Genomic DNA, 26,510 nt, shown 5'->3' on the forward strand with positions numbered 1-26,510 from the left:
TAGTGAAACCGTATGTTTGAGAAATTTAAAAAATGTCCACGGACCACAGTTCCTATGTAGGAAGAGATATCCTTCATCTCTCTCCTCCTCCCATTTCCAAATAGTTTTGCAGAGCAGCTTCGACTAAAACTTTGCTGAACTGAAAGTGCCACAGCCTGGGATGATAATAAAAAAAGATGCGTGCTGTTATAAACACTCAATTATTTTCCTTCTTTCTTGTGGCGTTGTTATTAAGCCAGGAGGTTCAGAAGTTCAAAAATATAAAGGAATAATTTGTACAAGAAAAGAAAGGAGTCTATTTCACAAGCTATTGATGCTTCCACTGGGAATTTGCAGTAGCTGTTAGAGTAGCTGGGGTCATGCAGAGCGACCATGCATTCTGCTCCCACTTAGGAAACCCCTAATTTTTAACTTTTTCACAGCCAAAAGCTTACGTTTCTAGCAATGAGAAGTGGGGGTAATATTTGAGGAGCTCTTATTAAAAAAATAAACTTCAAATGATGATTGACTCCGCTTTTATGTCTCTAGAATGGGCCCCATAAATCTCAACAGTTTTCTCCTCAATGACTACTTGTTCTTTTTGGTTGGTGACAACTTTTATTTTAAGCAAGCTCAGTTCTTAAATTAACCCTTATGTTGACTCAAGCCTCCTTGTTTGTCTTTGTTTTGCCTCCCACGGATGGAGAAAAGTTTAACATATGGTGACAGATCCATTCCCATTTCATGCTTGGCATGAAATGTGCTCATCAGTGGGTCCCTGGGAAAAGGAGCGTCCAGACTTCAGGAGATTTGCTTCCAAAGAAAGCACCGAGCTCACAGTTACTGAGAGTCCTCTCTCAGTCGTTGACACTGGACTTCTGACAGGTGGATGAGCACTGGGGGTTTAATTTATTTGAACACAAATATTCAGATTCACATGTGGGCACTCAGACTTCCAGTCCCACCCAGTATGGATGGATTCTGGCACTCCTCCTTTGTCATTCTTTTAATAGCAACTGTAGGGACACATCTGTCCAGTGCTCCCTGCATCTTTCCTGTGTTTAGAGTTAAATCCAACCTTTGCTACCTAGTAAGGAAACAGGATCCATAAGGATCTCAGGCAGCATCAGCCACTGGACTTGGCAAAAGACACAACTGAAAAATGTTTTGGTGAGAGCCCCGTGATGTTCAGCAGCCTCCAAGTCTCCCTCACAGGTATGCAGGCCCTAGGAGCCAGGAACATGCGTATCCCAGTGCCTGCCTGTGTGTGGCCAGCCCAATTTGGAAGCTCTATCTTATATCTTTCTGTCAGTGACCTGTTACACAGTCCTGGGGCCTAATGCTTGTGTCAACAGGAGGTTAGGTTTCATGGCATCCTGAGCAAAGCAGGAATGTCCTGGCTTATATTTGTCTCCCCAGGAGAGGGAGAGGGTGGGAGAAAAGCATTCAGCAGCTACTGGGCAATCTTCTGCCATCTCTTGACAGGTACTGATATAAATCAGAGCCTTGAGTGGGCTCTGCTTAGATCCCTATCAGCCGTGATTAATTCAGTGCTATAGGTGGAAGGATAAATGCGGCTTCCTGTAATCTTAGTTGTTTCCACCAGCCTTTGAACTGATGCATCCATCTGGTAGCATTTAGTTGTGAATACAAAGGGTCAAACTCTGCCCAAGACTGCAGAGTAGGCAGCAGGCCCACTTCTGAAGGATGCCAGTGCCAGCTAGGAGCTGGTCTCTTGGTCAGGCAGTACAGCAGAGGCAAGGGCACTTGAGTCAGTCCTCAATAGTATAATCTGGAAACTTTTAGGTGCCAGACCTTCTAAATTTATTAGAGAAGAGGCTATCAAAAGTGCCTTAAGATGTCTAGGACTGGGCTGGAGCCTTCATTCTGTGCTACAGGGACATCTGCTCTGCCATTCCCAATGCTCTTATGAAAAGTCCAAAGAGAAGACAATGGGATTGCCTTTCTTGAGCAACTCCCATTGTAATTGAAAGGGATTTTGTGGATCTTTTCAGATCCTGCTATCTTTCGTCAGGAATCCTTCCCCTCCTCTCAAGGCTTTAATGGCTCTGATCTGAAGTCTTTGCAAGTCACTGGCTCATACACTCATCCATCTACCTTCAGAGCTCTCCACGAGACTTGGCTCCACTCTGACATTCTTGTGTATGAAGCATTCCCGTGATAATGGCTTGAAAAATGCCATGCTGGTTTTGTTCCCCCTTTACCGCCACCATGTACCTGTGGGAAATTCTGAAAAGGGCAACACTCTTGCTGTGTTTGGTGGACAGGGTTTGTTCTGAAAGCAGAAAGATCTTTGGAAACTGCAGCTTGCAAGGAGCAGAACCATCTTATTTCAGCTGGCAGCTCTGGAGAAGACCAGCATTGCGAAGTTTCAAGTTGGTGTGGGTAGACACTAATAAGAAAATGTAGGACTAACAATTCGGAGGGCATAGTTTATTGCTTTTTGGTTAATCCCTTTTCATTTTCTGTCAGCATGGAAAGAGCAGAGCTCGCTGTCATTTGTGCCCAAAGCAAAATGTGATGAAAACAGGCAAACTAAAGTGTAATTTAGCTTCCTAAAAGCAAAGAGGAGAGGTCACCCCACCAGAAGAAAAGAGTCAGAATTTGCAATTTAAACAAGACTTCCCAAAGTCTTTGTCTTAGTAATGCTTGTATCCTAATGCTTTGAATCCAGTAAGTTCTAGTTACCAGAGCTCAGTAAAGCCATGTTTCCTAAGCAACCTCTTTTGCAATCTATTCAGTTTTTGCCTCTCTATATAAACTCTCTGACATTTTTCTCAGATGTGTTCATTGTTTGTGTCTTCACTGAATAATTCCAGAGCTTCACCTCATCTCTATGTGGTCCAAAACACTTGCTACTCAAAATCCAAGCTAAGTTTCATAGAATTTTATAGTTATATTTCAAATTTGAGGAACAATTAAATGGAAAGCACAGCTGGCCTTGCACAAAATATAAACACAGGGCAAAGTTCCCTGCCAAGTGAATTAGTAAAGGATGGTTGGGGCAAGTCAATCTGATCAACTCCCATCTGCGAAGAAATTGGCCTAAAAAGCCACCTGAACTTGCTTCTATCCTACCTGTTTTATGGAAGGTAAAAAGACCAGGAGCAGGGAAGAAATGCAGATCTGATATTATCTTCAGAATGAGCTGATCCCACACAGGTTTTGGAAGATGTAATTTCCTACCTCCTGCACCATCCCCATCTCCTCCTCTGGGGCATGTGGGCAGGATTTCAGTGGGTGTCAATCATCGGAACAATGCTAAATTACACTGGATGAGCCTCCTTGTACTCTTGGAGTCAGCCTTAGGAAGTGAAGTCAAACCTGGAAGCAATCCTCTCTGCTCTGCTCAGTACCCACACACTGCTTTGGGGTTTCTCCTTGAATGTCTTCCCTCCTGTCCTGAAGCAGAATAGGGAACAGAAGCCTCTGAGCTCCACCCCTACTCTCATGATCATGCAAAAAGCTGTTATCCACCCATATTATTCCAGGGCAAGAGCAAAGACATTTGCTTCTGGGAGTTGCTTTTTCTCCCTTTGGGGTCTTTAGGACTTGTCTGAGCTCTGTCCTCATGTTCAGTGCCTTCAGTGGCTGTAGGATTTCTGGGAATCTTCCTGGTGAAGCACAGCTGGAGAAGGAAAAACCTGCTGGACATTTATGGAGTGTTTCAGGGGTTGGCAGTGTGTGCTTGCTTGTGGGTGTATTTACAGAGCATCAGTATTAAACAGGCAAGGAAAAAGAAGAGGGGGGAAAGAAGGAGTTTATTTGGCTCAGCTTCTGTGAGTGTATGTAAGGAGTGAGGAGATATAGCTAAAGGGGCAGAAGGTGAACCTGAGGCAGATCTCCACCAGGTATTCTCTCTGCTGTTTATGTGCATAGACCAGAATGATGCCTGAAAACAGTATTAATTACTCTTTTTATTATTTGTTTATGAGAGGAAATATCCCACGTTCAGTGATTTATGTAGCTGTGCAAAGAATATTCTTCTACATCCTTTCTTAGGAGGAAGAAAAAAGAAAGTGTTACTTGAACAAAGTGCTTTCTTCAGAATTTGCCGATTTAAATAAATGTTTTGCAGCAGCGTCTGGTTCCTGGCTCTAGCCAGGAGAGCGAAAATATGAGAACAGTCTTCTTGGTTCTTTAGCAGCATATCCTTACTGGTAGCTGATTTCATAGGTGTTCTCTGACTGGAGTGGAGACTGTTTAGGCTAGGCTTAAAAAAGATTCAAGCAAAAAGATTTTTTAGTTCCAATGATAATAAAAATCTAATAGTTATCTTTCAAGAGACAGCTATAACCTCCCATAATTCATAAACAGGAGCATTAGATTGAGGGAGCCAATATATAGTAGAAAATAAAGTGTCTGAATTTATCATTCTGACTTTGAAAGCTAACAGAGAAGTTTGTTGCAAATAATTAATTTTATAATTTTCTTCTGCTTTGGCAACTTGATTGTGAATAGACTGCAGTTTCCTTGAAGCTATTTGTTAGCTGAATTTATTTCCTGAATAATTGATGTAAATATCTCAGTGAATAGTAAGTAATTATTCTTGGCCTCTGCTTAATTTGAAGGCAAGTGCTTGGCTGCAAGTAGATGATATTAGAAATTCGAGCTGCTGTGATTTGATGGGTAGGTCACCTTCTTCCCCTGGATAACTGAATTTTGAGTAATTTTTATGTAGGCTGCACCAGGGCTGCAGCACTCGAGGGGAGCACCAGCTCCAGCCATTTTCATGCTTTGATGCAGCAGCTCTGGGAGAGGGAGGCAGCACGAGGGGTGAACAGTGCACTGCCCATCACCTGTGCTTTACCAGGTCTGCATTGGAACCCTGACCCTGAGGATATAACTGAATTCCCAGGAGGAAAGAGGGGCTGTCCTGGTGAGGCCACCCAGGGACTTCAGTGCTCTGTAACAGCTGGCACAGATGGAGTCCCATTATCTGTCCTGGGTAAGGGCAGAGGTTTTCTCCAGGTGGGCAAGACCCCAAGAGAGCAGCCAGATCAAGCCCTGTGTTTCTTACCAGACATGGCATACTCCATGCCTTGTCACTATGTACCCCAATGGCAGAAACATCTTGCATAATAAAATTATTTCATCTTGAGATAATGCTAAGCTAAAGGAAAAAACAACAGTTCAAAACAAGTGCTTATCCCTGATGAGTTCAGCTTCCTGCTTCCCCTTGAAGTTTTCCTTTTCTTATGCTGTTCTGAATTGTAATTTCTATTTTTTTTTTCCTTTCTCTCTGCTGGACCTCTTGAGAATTCAGCCCCCTTCAGGCTTAGGAAACATTCCCTTCTCTACAGCTGTCAACTCAGTGGTGCTCCTGTGGAGGCTAGAAAGCTGAGACAGTTTTTGCCCCAAAGTGTTTGTCCTTGGCCAGAGGTTGCAGCTCCATCTGGCTCCCTGGGAAGTGCTCCCCTTCCTGATGGGCTGTGTGTTACTCTCCAGGACAGACGCATATTGAAATTGGCACCTGCTTGTGCTGATACCCTGGACTGGGAGCTGGAAATTCAGGACAAAGATCTGCCTTCCCTCCAGCCATTCCTGCTGCAGGAGCAGCAGTCTGGAAAGGGGCCGTGCTGGCATCGCGAGGTGTTAAGCTGGGATGGCTGAAGGAGTTAATCAGCTGCCTCACTGTAATATAATAGAAAGAAAAACATGCCTGTGGGGCTAGTCCATTTTACTATGTAGCTTCAGCTGGTAATTAAAAAGCAACAGCTCAAAATTAAGCAGTAATATGAATAAACCCCAAATTAAATATACCCAGGACAGGTTGCATTTTTCAGTGGATGGATGCTTAGCATATCATGAAACTAGACTTTAAAAAAAAAAGTCTCAGGCTGGGTGCCTGAAGCTGGGAGTTCCCCAAACAGCCCCAGAGCTTTGCTTTATTCCGTGAGGGTGCCCCTTTCATTGCAGCTCACTCGTCACCGGGGCCAACTGCTCCGCTCCACTCAGGGCATGTTCCCACATTCCTTCTGTTACAGTGGAGACAAAAAAAAGAAAAATCAAAACCCCAGAAGGGCCCAGTAACAATTTTACTCGTGAGCCAAGCGCAGACGTGGTTTCAGGTTCTTGGGAAGGATTTCATGTGCCCCCTCTGAAGGTGAAGGGACAATGTGCCCATTTAAGGTGGAGAAAAGTGATCGTGGGTGCTGCCCTTCGGGCATCCTGCCAGGCTTCCATTTGGGAGTGAAATTGCTGAGCAAAGCAGCAGGCTGAGAGCTCCTCTCTGCGTAGAGCAGGCAGATGGCTGCTCTTCAGAAGAGTGGTGCAACCAAGCACAGGGATAATTTCGAGGCGAAGGCATGGGGAGCAGGGAGGTGGGTGGGAAGGAGCGATAGGACAAGAGGTATTTTCATCCACGAGGTCCCCATCTGGCAGGTTTCCAGAAGATGGGAAGTGTTGTCTGAGAAAAGTTCACGCTCTGCTCACCTCATTTCTTACATGCTTTCCCAAAGTATCTGCTACCAGACACTTTTGGGGATGTTGGGCTTATCAGGGCTGACTGTTCTTGTTTCAATGACACCTTTGAGCAACGTGCTGCAGACGCTGTGGCACCTCTCCTGGAACACTGCTCTTCTCCAGAAACCTCCTCACAAACTTCCAGGACCCACAGAACTCCTGTGTGGGGGGGTGAGGTTCCCTGACACTGAGGCAGCATTTGGGGTTTCTGAACACAGGGGGTTTGCTCTTGACTAGCAAGTGGTGAGGTGCCCCCAGGACAGGAATGACAAAGTGGAGCAGGGGGCCAAGCGAGGCTTGCTGGGGTGGTGGCACAGGAGGAAATCGTGGGGACCCAGAGGTGTGCAGGAGCCAGGCTGGCAGCCAGCACAGGGCAGCACCAGATAGGCAGCAGTGCCCTGTCCGGTTTGTCCCACTGGAACACTGCCTGCTTTGTCTGGGTGAGAAATGTCTCTGCCCTCCTCCATGTCTATGAGTTTCACATGATGCAGGGCTGCAGCTTTAGACATCCAGTGTCACACAGCCCATCTGTCTCCTTTCTCTTCATGGAGCTGGGTCCATTCACACCAGTTGAGCACTCCAGCCTTTTGCCCTCGTAATGGTCTTTCCGATATCTTTTATGGGTTGTTTCCAATCAAACCCAGTTGCCAGCTACTCAGCCCTGGAAGATCTGTTACTGCTTTGACACTGCTTGACATGAGGGGTGTAAAGAAAGAAGCTGAATCAATTTGCACCATCATGTCTTGTTGTGTTCCTCTGAGGAATGGTTTTTCCCCTCAGAGTCCCCCTGAAACCTGTGCTATGTAGTTCAACCCTTTTTCCCTATCATACCTACTCCTGACCCTATTGGCTCAGGGCCAATATCTTTCCTTGGCCAAAAACTAGATATACCCCTGTTTCTTCCTGGTTCGCTCTCTCTCTCCTCGGCCTCCTGGAACATCACATCAAGAATAAAGCCTGGACGGAAGCTGGGGGTGAGAGCCACTCTTTTGAAATCTCTGTTCTGTCTCTCTGAAATATATTTCCCTAAAACCCCTGAATAACTGAGCTAGCGAGAGCCGGGGGGTGGCTAGAGGGAAGTATATTTTCAATGTCTGACTTGATTAAAACTAAAGTGGGATGTTTAGGTTACTGGTCAGCATCTCATATGCAGTGTTTTGTTGTCTAGTGTGTCCTTTCTTTAAGTCACATAACTGAATAGCTGAGGTGAGTTCTAGGGAGAAGGAATTTGCTTTAGAACAACTCTGAGTTCAACCTTCTTTCTGGAGTGTTCCCTTGTGCCAGAAGTATGAACTGATTTTACTGGGTGTTTCCTTTTTTGTTTACAAGATCTAAGACTCCAGTGCAGAAGTCTAAAATGTGACACTTGGACCTGCAAGCCATCACTGCTGGGCAGGGTGTTAGTTACTAGAACTGGCTGCACTTCATTGTAAAAACATTTGCAGAATTAGACTGCTCAGAGTGTAACTCATTTGGTGAAAATATTTAGCTTTTTAGATAGGTTTATTCATCAAAGTTAATCCGGTGAGTTTAGCACAGCTGAGAAACCAGACCGACGCAGAAGTGCTGGATGCGAGTAAATCCTGCATACAAAATCCACACAAGTCCTACATTTAGACTGCAAATTTAACAGAAATAATTCTGTCCCTTCCAGAGTTTCAATTCTGATTAAAATGTGAATCTATCTTCCTGTTGTTTCTTAATTTATTTCCCTAAGTTTGAATGTGGGCATTGAGCAAAGCAGAGTTATCCTACAGAGTCCCTGTTCACTCACGCTGTGACTTGTTGGACATCAAACTGAGTTACTAGCAAAAGAGACCCTGCTGATGATGTGGTGAGGGCATTGAAACTAAAACGTCCTCCATCAGTGTGATGGTTCACAAAAGGGGAAAGGATGGAAATTCCATATCAAAGCTCTTTTCCCCCCCCACCCTTTCTTCTGTGTTAATCTGGACTCTAAGTACCTTTAGCAAGTAACAGAGCTCACTGCCGTTAAAGAAAAATTTTCAGATCTTACCCCCGTTCCAATACTGCCTTTGCTACAGCTGCTGTTGACTTCAGGTTACATATTTAAGACCTTTTATGGGTTTTTATTGACCTGTTTAGATTGGGTGTGGTATTTATAGTGTATTATAGTATAAATTTTTAAAGTGCTTTCAGGACAGAAATTAATTCCATGTCTTCGTTGTCTTAATGATCTTGTGCAAGAGAAAACATGCATCTAAAAGCCCAAACTGTTGTTGTCTTGCCAGTTCTAGCAAATAACCCACCAAACCCCCAAACTGCTGCTCTCCAGGGTCTCGCTCAACCCTGTGCCTGCCCCAGCCCTACAGAAGCCAGGAACTTGGAGCAGAAGCAGTAGTGTAGTAGGGTCAGCCCAAGGAAATGTGTGAGCTGCCATCAACCAGGAGACTCCTTTTCTGGCTTGGGGAACTCAAGGCTGAGAGAAAGGGGTTCTTCTGCACTCTGCAGTGTTTGATGTCTAGAAACTTTCTGTTGGCTTTTGATTCAGTCAAAACACAGCAAAAATAAAATAAAAAGCAAAATTACTTTTGCCTATGCAGGTTCATGATGAGATCTCTGCATAAGGAGAAAAGTCAGGAGGCTAAACTTAAGCTGTTGGAGTCAACTTTAGCTGGAGCTTTGGGCATGTAGGGCTGAAAACTGGGGCCTCAGTGTCCCTGTAGCTTTCTCAGCATCAAGAAAACCATTCTTAGTCCTGTGGCTGCGCATCAGTAGCGTGACTGCTCTGCTCTGGGCTGTACCCTGTGTCACTGCCATGGCTGAGCCGTAGGATGGGTGGTGGTTTGGGGCTTCTCCAAGCGCCTCAGCCAGATTCAAACTTATTTATTAAACTGGTTAATTGGCAGTTTGAAAGGGAGGGGGAGAAGCGAGGTCCCTAGGTCTCCCCGGACAGTGCCAAGCCGCAGACTGTTAACTACTCCTGCCTTTCAGAAGCAATAACTGCGGATTTGGGGAACATATGGAACTAACTAGCCGAAAGGCTTTTATGAGCAGCTTTAACAGGGGGCACGGTTTGTGAGTAGAAATTCCAGTGGATGAGTTAATAGTTTCACTTTCCTTAGCTGTCCCTTTATAGGAAAAACAACAACAAAGCTGGGCACGTTCGTCCCACAGCCCCGGCTGTACAATGTGCCGATGCATCCAGGATTTCGTTTGGACACCGGGGGAGTCCTTTAGTAGATCCCCCAGGACCTGTTTTTCCAGAGCTATTTCCTGATGCTGACCTCATTAGGTGAGTTTCACAGCTCACTAATTCCTAGCAATAGCACAAGAGATTCAAGGAACGGGGAAACCCGTCTTCTGGAAACCAATGGATCTGAGCAGATTTGGGCAAGCACTTTTATTGCTTTTCATTAATCTGGAAAATCAGGGACTTGCATTTTGCTTTATTCTATTTTTTTTTTTCCCCTCAAGTAACTATTTTGACCTGAAACTGTATATTTGATTTTCTGTTTGATTACAGATTAGGACAACTGCAAAAGGAGAATTCCTGCAGAACTGTGTATCTCAGTATTTGTGTTGCAGTTTGTTTTGAACCAAGTAGGAGAGTGGGTATTTCTTTTCTAGAATTGCAGTCTGGGCACTGACAGGATATAGTCACTCAAACACTTCCAGTAATGCTTATTTAGTGTTTGCATTGTAGTGGCACGTGTCCAAAAGAGAGAGCAAAGGAAAACAATAAGTTGCCTGCTCAAGAGCTGACATCATAGTGTGAAATTTAAGTACTTGTTTTTGTGGTATTGTTATTAATCGTGAGTCTGTGCAGGGGTCATCCTGTAATTCCTGCTACTGGAGTCCTGTGAATGCAAAGCTTGGCCTGAGAGTTTTCCTAGGGTTGCCTTTCATCTTCAAGTCTCCTGTATAGCAAACACACCAGAAGAACACAGCTCCAATTTGTCTAAAGCTTAACAAAAAAAGTGTTTCTTCTGTTGTAATTCATGAATTTGTTGCCTGTTTTAATAGCAATATATATCATAGGAAGGTTTGGGACCACTCAAGCATTTTACCTTTATAAGGTTTCCTTATTTTACAGTTGCATGTTCGATGTTCCCACAAAGCTTTTTTTTTTTTTCCCATTGTGGCATTATTTAGTTAGAAAAATTGAAGAGGTGGATCTGGCAACCTTTCCACTTGATTCCACAGGTGGACAGGTCCACCTGTCCACTGCTGATGTAACCAGGAATGATGATGTATTTGGTGAGGGTTAGCTTGGTTTTTGTTTTCTGGGCCTTCTTATGCTCTTCAGCTAGAGACAAACGTACAGAACACGGATAAGGAGAAATCTTTCTGGCACAAAGGCTGTGATTTCTCCTGTCACATACAGCACTGACGTGGTGCTGGCCTTCAGGAGCTTTCAAATGTCCAGTCTGAAGCTGCTCACCTGGCACAATAAAACACAATATGTGAATGGTTGTGAGAGTACCGTGGAATGAATGGGATTTTCATCTAGCTTTACTCCCAAACCAAAGTTCAATGAAGAAAGTTATTTCTGGTGGAAAGGCTGGAGTGTTCCTAAGCGCAGTCTAAGTACACATTTATTCACTTCTAATCCCTCTTTAAAAAGGTGGCAGTGGTTCTCTGGATATGTTTCTGTAGATTAGATTTACTTCCCTAAAAACAAACTCTCATTAAATTATCACATAAAATCAAACCTCCAACCTCACCAATGTGTTTGCAAAACAAAATTCAAATTGTCCCTAGGACAACTGCTGATACCAACACTTACGGCCAGTGCCAGCCTCAAAACCTTTGGACCCACTGCAGTTGTGTCTGCTTGCTTTATGTGTGGTTTGGAGGTTTTATAATGCTTTATCTTTTTGAAGGTGAAAGTTAAACACCATAAACATTCAAGTTAATTTATGTGGGAGGTTTGCTTTTGTAACCATTCCTTCTGTTCCTGTGTGACTCCTGCCTCTGTAATCCAGAAGCACAGAGAGGGGGAATACTGTGAGTGTCAAGGTGGTCAGTAAAGTTGTTAGTGAGGGTCTTCACTGGTCCAGCCCCTTTTCCTTGAGAGGTTCAAAGGCTGTACAAAACAATTCCAAAAGTGTCTGGACCCCAGTGGTACTGTGTAGGACTAGTGGGACCCACTCCCACTGACAGTAAAACAGGACTGCCCTGAGGGCTGAACTGGTATCTCCAAACACCCAAATAAAATCTGTTTTGGAGGAGTGACTAGTGACACCACCCAGATTAAAAGGTTGGTCAGTCACAAATGGTGGGGCCAGAGACAGATGTGCAAAAATGTCTTCAAAGCACACCAGGGTGAGGACCATAAATTGTGTGAATAAAAATGCACTTCCCAAGAACCGAAGTCATAACTTCCCATTGCTTCCCAGAACAAATCCTGTCTGCTCTGTTTATTAGGTGGGACTGTGTATAGGCAGTCACTCTAAGTGTGTTTATTTTGAAGTCATCAGTTGTTCAGTAATCTCAGGCAGCTCTGGGAGATTTAACTCAGATAGAGGATTAGGCTGGGGGTCGTGGGGTCACTGATACTAAGATAGAGAGAAGGGAAGGAAACAGCGTCGTTTTTGTGGCATTAACTGAACAGTAAGGAAAAATAAATTCGGGTTTTAAGCTGGCTTTAACCTGACTCTGAAGGAAATGGTCTACAAATCCAGCCAGAAAGCAGGCAAGTGGGATGAGACACCGCTTCTCTTTAAATTTGTTTTGAGCCACTCAACTAAAATCCATGGTTGTTATGGCTTGATTAAGCAAGACTTCTCTAGAAATCAGTTAAGTACAGTTTTCCTTTATTCAAGTGTTTGAGTTTCTGATTTTAACTTTCCTCCTAAAATAAAATCTCTGGAGTGGCTTTTGGGGCAGGAGTTGGAACCTAGTGCTGAGCTCCCCACGATGACAGCAGCGTGCTGGATGGGTTCAGCTGGTGGCCAGCATCACCTCTAGATCCCAAAGCTGCTCTGAGGCAGAAAGCAGGGACATGAACGTCCTGGCACTAATGAAATCATGGGGCCCCACTGAGAAATAATTCATTCTCATTTGGAATCTTTGGTGTCTTATAAGAAGTGAACTCGTACTCTGAACTTCTCTGCCGGCTGGTTTTTGCGAACACATAGACAATTTTCTTCAAGATCACTAACCTCCTGCACATGTGACTGAAATAGGTTCCAAATTTGTTCATAGGAGAAAGACCCACAGCATTAATGAACAGGACTGGTTTCCACCCCTCCCCCCCCCCAAAAAAAAAAAAAAAATATATATATATATATAAAAAAAGGGGGGGGAGACAAAAAAGGCATTGGGAGTAAAGTAAGTAAGTATTTGTTTATTGCCTTCTTAATATTTCGTCATAAAACACACGGTCTTGCCTTCAGGGCTTGTCGGTGGTTTGTATATGTGTGTGTGCCTATGTGTATACATATTTTTGTATATAAAAACCCAGTAACATCCATTGTTTAAAAAGTCAAAAATGAGAAGGATTTTGCTAAAAGCATTTTGGGAAAACCTCTGCTCTCATTTTTCCTGTCAATGTTTTTCTAAGCTTTTATTTTTATTAGTCAAAATGTTTAGAATCCCCAGGAAATCCTGGGATGAACCATTTCCTCTTCGAGCTGTAGCCCTTAGGGGAAAAAGAAAAAGCTCAGATCCTTTCAAACCTTAGAAATGTTTCAAACTGTGTTTTTTGCATATTTTTTAAATTAGAGAAAAACTAAGTTAGGAAGATGCTTAACTTCAAGCTGTGGTCCTGGGAAAGCTTGATCTCTTTGTAGAAAAGCCTGAAGAGACCCTTAGATCTGGGCAAGGAAATCTTTTAGGCTTGGCTCTTAATGGGAAACTGATTGCCAAATTAAGGTATAGCAGGTTCAGCTGAAAGACCTTTTTTTTTTCTTTTTTCCTTTCCCTAAGTAAATTAAAAATAGCATTTGCTTTTCTTCAAACCAATTTTGTGTATGTTAGTTAGCATGTAACAGCTTTTTATTGAGGCTGTTAGTGCCTTGAAGATCCTTTGTTATTATTAATATTATTAACATTATCAATGTTATTATTAATAATTAAATATCTGATACTCTTTTTTGTATACATGAGATTTTGCAAATTCCTTTCCTTCAGCTTCATATAAACTTCAGTGGGAATCATAACTTTAAACTAAGAAAAACTTCTATCCTGCAAATACATATGTAAATTGCTGATTTTAAACTCTTCTTGGTTCACTCCTTGAAGTGGGTTCAGTTGCTAAAATTTAAGAAGGCAAGAATTCAGGTCCCACACTGCAGCTCAGCAGGGATTACTTTACCCAGGTTTTGAGATGGTTGTTACTCTCTGGGAAGGACGGGGCACTACTTTTATAAATGAGAAAAGCTCAAAAAGTGGTGAAATATGAGACTGAGGGGTGCAGGAGCCTTTTCATGAAAAATGACACATCACTATAATTTTTCAAAACTGAATTTGCAGTCACAACATACCACTTTATTTTAGGAAGAGTGTGTTTGTTTATTTATATAGCTCATGACAAAAGTCTTCACTGCTGTTCTTCTGATTTATTCATCTACTTTTTATCAAGTTTCTTCAGAAGGTTCTTGGAAAGCAGAACATGCGAAGCCAGACTTGGTGGTTTAATAACTGTTATATGTTACTCCCACAGTCTGTCACAAATGTAAAAAGTTTTTTGGTAGTTCATGTGAAATTTAGTGGTCCTTTTTTTTGTTTGGTTTTATCTGGCTTTTTGTTGGGGAGTAGGGGGAGTGTTTTTTTGTGGTGGGGGCCTTTTTGTTTATTAGCCTGGGGGTTTTTTGGTTTTTGTTTGGTAATTCAAGGGAAAAAATCTAATATTTAAGGACATTTATTTTTTTCATGACCCAAAATTATACAGTCAATAGCGCTTTGGGGTTTTTTGGAGCTTTTTCAATTTGGGATGCAGATACTGGACCAGTCTATTAGGACAGTGTTACAGATCCACATCTCTGTTCTCACTTTGCAAATGGGTGGGTGGAGGAGGAAAGATGAAAGGAGGGAGACTAGTAATGAATTTCCTAAATTTTCTGTTACTACAAGCGTGCACAAAGTCCCAATACAACACCTCTGACTTCAGAAGTTCAGAAGATTTTGATTTTTTTCTCAAAAACCTTTCAACAGAGTTTGGACTTTGGATTTAAGCTAGGGTACAGGAAACAGAGCCGATAGAAGTGTCCTCATTTAGAGGCATTTCCATTCCAGTGTCTGTCATGAAGCAAATTAACCAGCACAGAGAGCCCAAGAGTTCTGAGACTGTGACCTCTATGAGGAATATAACAGGTTCTTGCACCTGAATGCTTTTCCATTTGGGAGTGCCTGAAGTCCATCCCTGGTTACTGTAGGCCAGAATGGATGAAGAGAATAGACTTCAGGTGCAGGAAAGTCTTGCAAAGTTTTGTCCTTTACTCCTTGTTTTGATTCCTACTATCTTTAACCTTTTCTCTCTTTTCCTGCCTGTGTTTCTGCAGGTGCTGTTTGCTCTGAACCAAACTCTGCTCCAACACGAAAGCCTTCGAGCAGGGAGTTTGCAGGCCCCCTACACCACTGAGGATCTCATCAAGCACTACAACTGTGGAGACCTGAATGCCGTGATATTCAACCATGACACTTCTCAGGTGAGCAGAATTGTTCCAGATGGGCCAGAGAATTGAGGAAAAATCAGCTGCTTTAATAACAGTATCCCTGTCATCACTTCATATTCTGACTCCTCTTCCCACTCTTTCTTTTAATGCCCTGTGTTTTCTTTCCACACGTGCCTCATTTGCCTGGTGAGAGAGTGGAATTTCCCTGGATTTGCTCAGGCTCTGGGGAATCATAGAATGGTTTAGGTTCAAAAAGACCTCCAAGATCATCGAGTTAACTGCTAACCCAGCGCTGCCAAGTCCACAGCTAAACCGTGTGCCCAAGCACCACATCCACACATCTTTTAAATACCTCCAGGGATGGTGACTCCAACACTTCTCTGAGCAGCCTGTTCCAATGCTTGAGAGCCCTTTAGATGAATAAATTTTTCCTAATGTCCAATCCAAACCTCCCCTAGCGCCACTTGAGGCTGTTTCCTCTTGTCCTATTGCTTGTTACTAGGAACAAGGAATGGACTGCCTGGAAAACTTTCCTAGGGATGTTCTTGAAAAAAGGTTAATTCTGGATGTTTGGGGCTGTTGAATGCAGACCTCTCATTAAGGGTGGAGGGGGAATCTTTGCAATGTTTGAGCTTATATATGAAGAGGAAATGGACCTTATGTAAATACTCTAAAAAGTAAATAACCTCTCAAACATGTCATAATTCAATAATTTTGTATGTGTCTCAGGCAGCCCTTCAGTCTCTGTTTATCTTAGTTATCCAAAGCTATTAAAAACTCTCAAGGGAGCAGAAATCTGCTTTCCAGACCAGTTTGATGCTTCTTTCTGTTTTCCAGTTAATTCTATGAAAACTTGGCCTTTGGATGTCATCTTCAGCATCTCCTTTTTTTGATCAATATTCCCAGATTCCCGTCTCAGGTGCAGTGACTCACTTGGGGCAAACCTGTGTAAATTTGACAGCCACAGTATTGTATGTGTCTTGCCAGTGAAAGAATTAAATCATGATAGCAGTCTACCATTTCCAAATGCAAATCAAGGAGAACTGTGTGACTTCCAGAGAGAATGAGACGAGGTAAGCTCAGTCTGTGGACTGGGGCAGAGGTCTGTCAGGCATTTTTGTCTTGCCACCACTATCTTGGGTTGCACAGGGCTCTGTGGGTCACTTGTTTCTCAGCAGAACAGGTGGGCAAGCAACTGGAGCCCCAACATGAGATAAAACCAGGGACATAGCAGGGTGGTTAATGTGGGAGCACTGAAACACAAGATTGTGTGGCATCAAAGCTGCCAGACCTGTTCATCCTGATTGGCCTTGTGCTGAAATGTAAGGGGAGAAAGGGAGAAAGCAACTTGGGTAGGAACGCATCTTTAAAGATGGGGAATATGAGCTGGAAAAGGTAAGGGAGCTCATGATTTTAGAGGATCCTGGAGAAGTCAGTGGTTGTAACTATTCCTGAAATGTTGAGGCACAGCACGTATGATAACAGGCAAGATGTAGCGGAATATTTGCCATGGATGCTATGAAAGAACTGCTACTAGTCAAACCCAATGAAGACAGTCCTGGAGTCTGCATGCCCTGTGTCACCTTTTAATCTCCACCAGTGTAATTTCTCCTAGTAAGTAAAGCCTTTGTCCCTAAGATGAGTTGTGGTCATTCATAGCAGTTGCATGGACTCACAGGCACCTCTGATTTATTGACACATTGTCCTGTAACAGACGTGTGGGTTAGACTTGAGAGGAACGGTTTGCTGTAAAAGCTTCTTTATTCCTGCAAATTATTGGATCAACTGTGAGTTTCAAAACAGTGTTAAAGACAGAAGAAAGAAGCCAACGACCAGTCAGAGTTCAAGCACTGGTGTTAGTCATGGTCCCAGAGTGCATGCAGTTGATGGAGATTATAACGCTTACAGGGCATGGAAAATTAAAATCCCTCTATGTATACTGGTCCCTGCAGAACTCTAAATATTGTGCAGCACCATTGGGTAAAGAGTTTTTTTGTTTGGTAGTGTTTTTATAAACCAGCTCTATACCATTTATTTTAACTGCAAGCAGAACAAAATAGAAAATTAAAACGAAAAATAAACTCCCTATTCAAGTCAGGTTTTGCCAGTTGGGGTCATTCCAAAGTTTGTTCTGTGTGGGTTTTTTGCAAGGATGAAAGACTCTGTCTGTCACGGAGAGTTTTTGCCATTTGGTTACCAAATTAGATTAGTCTGGCTTAGATATTACACATGAAAGATCCCCCGTGGGGTCTCTCTCTGGAGACAATTAAATATAGGCACAGGGATTTATCATGTGCTGAGTCTGCTGCGGTTCAGGACAGGTACCCATGCCAGCCTTGGGAGACAAGAGTGCTACAGTGATTTTAGAAGGTGTGTCCCCTCTTCCATGATACCCAGCTGCTGGCCCAGCTCTTTAGAGGTCTGATAAGAGTTGAAGCTGGTACTGTTAACACAACCTTGAAATACCACATGGATTGGAACAAAAGGTGAGGAATGGACTTGACAGAACCGACCAACTCCTGTGTGAATGCTGGAGGCCAGGGAATTCATCTCCTACCGGTGCAGCTCAGGAGAACTGCAAGAGGATGGGACTCTCACACTTCAAGGACTAATTTGGGGTGCTGTTTAGGGTTATTCATGCCTGCTTATGCCTTGAAGGTTATCAGGAGCTGCAGAATAAAGGTAACCGGTCCATCAGTTGGCTCAGTTCGGAGCTGATGGTTGAGGTGGCTGTAATGGACTGGGAAGGAGGTGACGAAGTCCAGAGTTGCTGTGGGGACAGTGGCAGGGAGAGGGAGAGTATTTATGTGGGTGCAGAAACTTGCTAAATACCTCCAGTGTGACTTTTTAGAGATGAAGTAACTTCAGTAGCTGTCTGCAAGATGCTGAGGTCCCTGTAGATCTTTAGATGCAGAAAGGACCAGAAGAAATACCAGCACTGTTGACCTGATGTGTTACAGATCAGTTCCTTGAGACTCTTCAGCCTCCCCAAGAGAGTTTGGGAAGTGTGTGGTTTCCTCCACATTCCTGAGTCCTGCAGCATTTGGGAGAAGAGGGTAGGGTCCTTCTGGGACCAAGACTGTGCCAAGGGGGTGCACAGACAGAATGGTGCTGGGAGGAAAGGTGCAAGGAAAGGTACTTCCAACTCCAGAGCAGGTTTTAGGTCAGACAGCTCCTTTGTCACCCCTGGGTAGGGACAGGACCACCCCGGGGAGATGCTGCTCACCTTGGGCTTGGAAAGTGCAGCTTAGCCAGGGTGCCCAGAATGACGGGGTGTGAGCGGGGCTCTTTCCTTTCCCAGAGCCATCAGCCCTGATGAGAGCAGAGGAGTAAACAAATCCTTCTGTTTCAGTGGGTTTTTTAAATTTTATTTTAATTAAGAACAGTGAAAGAGGAAACACCTCTGCTTTCCTGTGGTTATATTACACTCATCATTCCTCTCCCTCTCCATTTTTTTAAACTTTGTTTGCAAGCAGCATTTTTCCAAATCTAAAAATCCTCATTTAAACTTTGTAAAATATTAAGGGGATCAGTTTAATAAGTTAGACTATGACTCAAAAGTGCAGTAGGAAGCATCTCTCTTTTTTCAGTAGCCTTCTTCAAAAGCTTGTTTCTCTTGTGACTTTTGCAATCAAGAGGCTTATGTTGAGGCTTCTGGGCAGAGAGTCAAAATGATACCGAAGACAAAGCACTCTAAGCTAAAGAAAGGATGGGTATATTTTCTGCTCTTTCTCCAAACTGTTTTTCCCCTCAACAAAGTCAGTTTCTTTCTCTGCTTTTGTAAATGTTCCCTAAAAGCAGAAATGGGTTGGATTAGATCAGTAGTTTTGACTTCTGTATTCTGTCTGAAGCTTTCACTAGGGAATTGAGGTCAGTGTGTCCAGGAGTACTAAAATGCAAAAAATCTGTTAGTTCAGATTTAGAAAATTATCTCCAGATCATACTTTTTTTACCTGAGACAGCTGAGAAATTGCCAAATGACCCAAAGCCTCCATGAAACGACCAAACTTTTTGGATACCTTACTCGAATGATGCCATCTGTATCTCAAGTTGCCTCCACAGTTCAAAATGCCATGGGTGGATTTAGATAGCGGGTGTTGCCTTCTGAAAAGCATATGATGATCTTGATAAGGTGACATTAGAGATTCTTAAACTAAGCTCATGTCAGTATCAGCCTCCCTTAAATAAAGAAGAAAATGTTGAGTGCCTCAGTTCACAAGGTACTTGCTGTTTATAAATCATCAGGTTGTGTTACGTACCCCTTTAAAAATGTTATCATCCTTCACTGAAACCTGTCCTTTAAGATTTAAGGGTCCTGATAATTCTAATTACATCATTAACTTGCCCCATTGTCATTTTGGATAAAATACAACTGGATTTCTGGCTCACTTCTCAAATCAATGAGAACTATCTGTGGAATGCTCCAGCTTCAGTAACTGCAGGAACACACAGCTGAGACCATTAGGTAGAGTGTTGAATGACAAGCAGACCTAATTTGTCCAAGGAATGGAGTTTTATCTAGGGCAGAGGAAGATAAATCCATGAACTGAAGGCGCAGCTATTGTAATGCAGTGCTCTGGAAGCGTGTTATCGTTCTCAGCCGTAACAAAGCGCAGGCGAACTGGCACAGCCTCTCCTTCTTCCAGGGAAAATGATTGTGGGCTTTCCAGAAAAGCGAGGGCAAGGCTGTCTCCGGCACCAGGGGAGCCAGCCCACGAGTTTCCCACTGTGGGTGCGGGCAGAGGGTCAGTGACACTTCAGGAGTGTTTGTCAGGAGGACACTGATGGCAGTGTGACGCCAGCAGGGTGCTTGGTGACACCAGGGCTCAGTGCTGCCTGTGCCCACACCCACAGAGCCTGCCCCCGTCCTTCTCCTCGCTGGAGATGCTGCTGCAGCGGGGCTGCCTTCCCGTAGCTCAGAAGAGCTCTTGCTCTGCTGTGGTGGGATCATCATTTCTTTCCACTTGCACCTGAGTTACAGCTCCGTGTTTTGGTACGCTGTGAGCATTTGGAAGTGAATGAAAAAACAGAAGTGCAGCCAAAATTTGCAGAGTCTAATTTTCATATTATGTCAGAACAGGATTCCAGATTGGAGCAATATTGTATTTTGGCTTGTGTGTTTCAGAAAATTGGTTGCAGATCCAGATTGAGAGTGAAGTCTACTTGTTGATTACAGTGCTGGGGAAAACATTGCAGGGATTGTTTTTTTTATTAATAATCTGGAACTTGCCCAGATAATTTTCATGCTACAGGTTTTGAAAATAGGTTGTTGTTGCTTGAAAATATTCATTATGTGTTTGCATTTGGAGTTGTTTTACCTTGGAAGTTCTTTCCCTCCTCTTTCCTTGAAGAAAGCAAAGTGAGAGAGGAGAGAGTCATGGAGAAATTGGAACAAGACGTTTAAAACCTAAGATTTTTCTTTCAGACTGCTGCATTATTAGAAAAAGAACATGTTCACCTACATAAGAGGGCTGATTTGCATTAAAACACTTAGGGATTGCTGACCATCTGTATTTATTAGTACGGGAATAGACTATAAATGAGTCTGAAAGAGTGATTGGTAAAAAATATTTGGAGTTGAATGTGCTGCTTTCAGTGCAGTGCTGTATGTTTGCTGTAAAGCATTTACTTTCCCTTCTTTTTAAAGAGCTGGTTTATGAAGTGTTTCTTGGAAATACTTGTTAAAGAGAAATGAAAAAGGCTTGTTAGTATTTTAAATAGTATCTTGTTTGTTGAGTGTAAAATGTGCTTTTTCTTTCTTCTTGTTTTATCTATAAGCTATATTTACTCCTCATTATGACTGTGAGGGGGAGAAAAGTGGGACAAGGGGGCAACTTGGTTGGTTTGGAAGGACTTGGCAGGATTAGTGTTAAACATTATTGAAAAGACTGTGTTCTTGGGTACTCCTGGACACAACATTTCCTGATGGGACACTGTTGTGCATTACCAAATGGTGAATGCTATAGGTCAGGTATCTCCAGTGTAAACTGGTCGAGCTCTCTGATGGTGACCTCAGACCTAGATCTGCCCTCTGAGAGAGCTGATGCTGATAAACCCAAAGGCTTGTAGAGTTCCACCAGCTCGGATGGAAAGAAATCCATTTCAAGGGTAACTTAATCTGAGTCACTCCTTATTTTTCTCCTCACTGGTCCTTGTTCCATTTGTAAAGGCTTTCTTGGAGATTTCTCCATCTTTTCATCTGGTACTAGACCTCTCGAGTGACCCCACCTTAAGGAAAGTTAAAATCAGTTCAGAAGCTATAATCCAGTTTGATTCAGATGCCGACATAACTAGAAAGCTGCTTTGGACTGGGAGAAGCCTGGACTTTTTCTAGGACCAAACAGGAAGGCAGAGCCACTTCTGCAATGTGCTCCCTTGAGGGTCAGCTCTGGAGGTCCCACGTCCAGCCCAGCCCAGCTGCTGTTGTGTTATGAACCAGATTTGTGCTCCTTGCTAAGTTATGTGATATTGTGCAAGTCATATATTTTGGATCAGACTCACCTCAGGTTAAAATAATAGTGCAAATTTCACATACACATTTGGGCTTTTCCTAGAATCTCACTAAACAGGGATGGAAAGAAACTCATTGAGGAGCCCTGAACAATACATATCCAAGACAACCAAACCTGAGTTTGTACCCACTACTAACCAGCTGTTCTCCCACTGTGTAACAGAAGACAAAATGAAAAATACCTTGGGAAAAAGAATTGCTGTTCTTTAATAAACCAACTCCAAACCCAAACCTTCTGGCCCCAGTTTTTTCACTTTATTGTCCTGCTTTGCCCTTTGATCAGTATCTTTACTTGGGTGTCATGGCAATATAATAGGTGATGGTTTTAGTGTCAGAACAGAAAAAAATATTCTTTGTCAAAGAATGAAAGCTATTTTCCCTATTTGGAAGGGAAATAGAAAAACTTGAACTTTTCCATATGTTTGCAAGCTCATGAAAGCTGGCCTCAAAAAAATCCCAATGTTAAAAGGGTTTTAAGTGTGGCAGGAGTATCATTAGGTTGTTAGGATTTACCCTCCCCTCCGAAACCCAAACCTTTATTTGCATACATTGCAGGCTTGTCATCCTTAGTCAATTAATGAGCAGGTCCCTGCAATCTGGTCCTAAATATACTCCACATAGCTGGGTGAAGCTTGCAGAAAGGGGGCTGGGATCATTGTTCTGACTGTGTTTTGTTAAGACTTCTTTAATCAAAACATTGATTCAGATAGAGAGGCCGGCTGCGTATTTTGGCATCATGGCCGAGGGGAGCGGGGACAGGGCTGGGGTGAGGAGGGAGACCTTGGAGGAGGAGTTGGTGTTGCTTGCTTCTTCTTTTCCTTTTTTTTTTCCCAAGTGCTTGCAAAGCAGCTATTTAACTGGTGTGGAAAAACAAATAGAAAACATACATGGAGGTCATGACTTCTCAGGGATTTGTTGAAAGTCTTTTTTAACAGGGATAGATGTATCACCCCCCCCAGGCTGTGAGTGTGTGAGACACACACAGCCCATCCCTGTGGCCTTTCTTCCATTCTTTTTTTATTTTTTTTTAAAAAACATGTTTTCTTTTGGCCCAAATGGACAGAGAAGGTAGAACTAGGCAGGACACACAGCTGTTGTTTGGCGAGGTGCCAGCTGGAAGAACAGCCCTGGCTGGCTGGGTTTGGTGCTCCCAGGGAGGTTGTCCACGCAGGTGCAGCGGGGGCTGAAACTGCAGATACAGGAGTGCCCAAGGGCTGCAGCCCACCCTGCCTGCAGGCAGCTTTACACTCAGGCCAGCAATGACTCCTACAGCTTTTGTGTCACCTGCAGAGCTGGTTTTTAAATGTGTCGTTCACTTTCCATAGAGATTTCACTGGCATTCAGCCTGCTCTTCCCCCCTCCGCATCTTCTCCTGTTTGTAATTTTCCTGAATTTACAAGTCGAGATACTCCAGTGGCCCCTAGATCTGAGGTAGCCAGTTTGAAAGTCAAAGACCTCTTTTCACACCCAAGTTGCCATGGCATGCTGAGGGGTGTCCCACTAGCTTTAAATCAGAGAGGCCAGTTACAGAAATCTCACTAACATGAACTGTGATGTAACTGCAACATCTGTGGACCATGGGCACTGATGGGAAGTGGGCAGGGATTAGCTCACAGCCAGAAGCAGCTCCCCAGAGTTGGTCCCAAGAAATGTTCTTGCTTGTGTTCTTCACTTCCCTTTAAGCAAAAAGTACTTCTGCCCTTTTCCCCCCTCCAGCTCTGGAAAAGGGATTACTTCAGTAAAGTGATGAAACTGAACTTTACTCAAAAGATGAAAGACTCCTTTTACAGTCCACTCAGTCTTCTAATTTATTACTTGACATTTTGGTGCTTGAAAGAAAGCCATAATGGGTTAATCCCATGCTCAAACTGGAGATTGCTCCTTCCTGGTTTCCCTTTTCCATAACAAGCTGGAAACTTATCTTCTTGGCAGCTGCCAACTTTGAGCTTTGGGTTAAATCAGTTTAACCTAACACTCTCTCCTTGGCCATTTCTGGTCTCTCTCATGATGGACGCTTGGGAGTGCTGGAGGAAAACCAGTTGAGTTGGCAGCATCTTTTGCTTTTGTGGCAGCCACGTCCTCCTCGTGGAGATACTTGCTCTCACAGCACATTCACTTTGCACTATTTCAATCCTTCCTATCAGAGGCTGCAGTAAGAGGATATTGCTCTCCCAGATGCCAGAAGGGTCCATAAATCAGAGGAGAACAGGTGTCTTCCAAGTCCAGAGCAGTATTTTTTGCAACCCTGCAGTAAAAGCCACAATGCCTTGTCAAGGCTGGTTAACAGGAGGGTATCCTCCCTTCATAAAGGAATGATAACTAGAGCTCGTATGTCAGCCCGTGACCCAAGAAGGGCTGGTGTGAATTTAGGGCTGTTCGGTTTGCTGGAGGAGCCAGCGGGTTTTGGGATGCTGTTCTGGCTCCCTGGCAGCCCCCATAAGCTGCCTGTCAGCTCTTGAGATCCTTATCTTGCATAGTGCTGTCAACTGTATAAAGGTTCCTGACCTGCATGGTGCAGGAAAAATCCTTCAAAGCGGGATCCCGTACTTGTCTTCTGGCGTCTGCCCACGTAAAGCTCATAAACCAGAAGACTAATAAAGAGAACCCAATCTTTATCATGTTTTTAAAAAATTAATGTAGTTGTCGTGATCTGGGAACAGCTCCCTGCTCACAACTGGAGATAAGGATTGCGAGTGTGGAGGCGGAGTCCTCTTGTCAGGGAGGTATGGATGGCGTTTGTATTGAGGTGCTGGACTGGAACTCTGGAAGTTGGTGGCCAGCTCTCTGCCTTGCTGCAGTTGTCCCTTTTGACCCTGGGTGTGCTGCCTTCTGTTTTCTGTATTTAGCCTGTGAACCCTCTGGGGAGAGAAGGAGAAAGAAGGGAATAAGGCACTTGCATTATTAAGTGATTCCCCTGCAACTGTCGGTGATGATACTGCACATGCAGCCGTCTGGAGTTTGGATATTTCTCAGGAGACAAGACTGGAAATCCTTGAGTCATCTGCTGATTAGGACAATGGGAGAGAGGAGTCTCAAAAGCCAAGAGGCTTGACCAAGATACAGGAGAATAATAACTGGAGAGGTTTTAGGATCACTACACATTTCATGGCAGGGGCTGGCTTCCCATTTCCCAATCTCAGTTTCCTCTTCTCCATCTGCAAGTAGAATTATGGTTGAAGATCACCTCTGCCCACAAGCAGGTGAGGAAAGGCACACAGCTCTTTATTCCAGTGTTGGTCATGTTGGGTTTAGATTGACATAATATTAAAATTTGAATGCACATTCCAGAAATACACTCTTATCACTGGAACAGAACAAGGCTAAACAGGGTTATCAGAGGATTGGGAAATGTAGTGCATAGGAGTAGGAATGATAACACTGTTATTTCACATATGATAGTGATTTGATACTGGACTGAGTCTAGAGCAGTTCCACTGTAGCCAATAAATCCAGAGTAGGAAAAAAAATGTAATCAAAGATGATGGCGCTTATGTGTGTCCAAAAAAATTATTTGCAGATAGATATTCATGACTCTGGCATCGTGCCTCTGCCCAGAATATTTGTCAAAATATTAAAAAATAGTAAATTTAAAAAATGTACTTTTAATGTAGTCCCATGTCCATCAATTTTCCGCTGAACTTTGGCAGTAAGCCCTAAATGTGATAAAAGACTCTGCACACACACACGCACACACACACACACACACATATATATATATATATATAGTTTTGTCTTTGTCTCTGCAGACAAAGCTGAAAGCATAGCATAGATCTTAAGTTATGGCTGATGCATTTTTCTAAGCTAAAGTATCTTGTTAGCTCTTATGCTAATGATTGCAGCAGAATCCAAGCCTCTGTGGAAATTTATGGGAAGAGAGGTTACTGCTGAGCATCGTGTTGGACTTTGGATCATCCTTTGGGTCCCTCCAGAGCTAGGCTGAGCCAGTGCCTTGTATGTAACATCAAGGTAGAAAGTCTTGCTGTCCCCGTTTTACAGATGGACTTTGGAGAGGCAGGAAGAATAAAGCCAAATGCTTCAAAGACACTTAGTGGAGGTTAAGTGCTGAGTTTCCTTTGAAGGTTTAAACCCAAATGACATGCTTGTGATCACGTAGGAGATTTGTATCACCCATGGGAGCAGAACCATTTTTTCAGGGTAGTGTCATAACCACTCCACAATCCTTCCTCTTTCTTCTCCCTAAAGCTCCCACTAACTTCAAAGGTGAAGAATTATGGCCCGCATCCCACAGCACTGTGAGCTCAGACGTGTGTGCAGAGCTTTATCCATACATATATTCCATCAGGGATACTGACTCAAGTAAATCTACACAGGCAGTGGGGAGAGGAAGAAATTTTTGCAAGACTGGGATTTCTTTTTTATTCTCATAGTCTCTTTCTTTAACCTCAAAAGTTTAACTGAGAAAGGCAGGGAGTACCTAATGACTGAGTTTGGGGTTCATCTGTAATGTCCATAGGAGAGCTGTAACCTAAAGGAAATAGGAATAGAAAAAAAAAGGAGAGCTGCCTTATTAAGTAAAAGAAAATTTATTTTGAACACCTCAATGAGATACATTATTGAGTTTCCACTAGAATTATGTGTGAGTTGGTTGGGTTCTCAGAAATCTGCACAGCTTGCAGAGGTTGGATGTAAAGAATCTCTTTTATCTCTTGTCGTGTGTATCCACTAGAAGTGAGCACACCCCAGGTGATGTGTTTTTCTGCTGATCCAGCTGTTACTCTCCTAGGTGAACAGCAAAATTAGAAGTTTGGATTTTTCAACAGACACATCATCCACTCCATTGTACATTTAAATACTGGTAGCAATATTCTGCTATTATTAGATCAGTCCCTCACCCAGGGGCACAGCAAATGTCTCATCCATTCACTCTCAGCTCAGAAACAACAGATTAATATCATTAAAATGTTAACATTTTTTCACAGAATGAAACAAAA

At 43.2% G+C, this 26,510-nt stretch overlaps 1 protein-coding gene across 1 annotated transcript in view; it reads left to right on the forward strand.

Annotated features, from left to right (window-relative positions):
- Positions 1-26,510, forward strand: part of TRABD2B (TraB domain containing 2B) — a 267,155-nt gene that overhangs the window by 128,730 nt on the left and 111,915 nt on the right. Inside the window, exon 3 of the mRNA XM_040072920.2 lies at positions 14,934-15,080. Within this exon, the coding sequence (XP_039928854.1) occupies positions 14,934-15,080 (147 nt within the window). The remainder of the gene's footprint in view (positions 1-14,933; positions 15,081-26,510) is intronic.

This window comes from Hirundo rustica, chromosome 9 (assembly GCF_015227805.2).
Source record: "Hirundo rustica isolate bHirRus1 chromosome 9, bHirRus1.pri.v3, whole genome shotgun sequence".
Taxonomy (NCBI): Eukaryota; Metazoa; Chordata; class Aves; order Passeriformes; family Hirundinidae; genus Hirundo; species Hirundo rustica.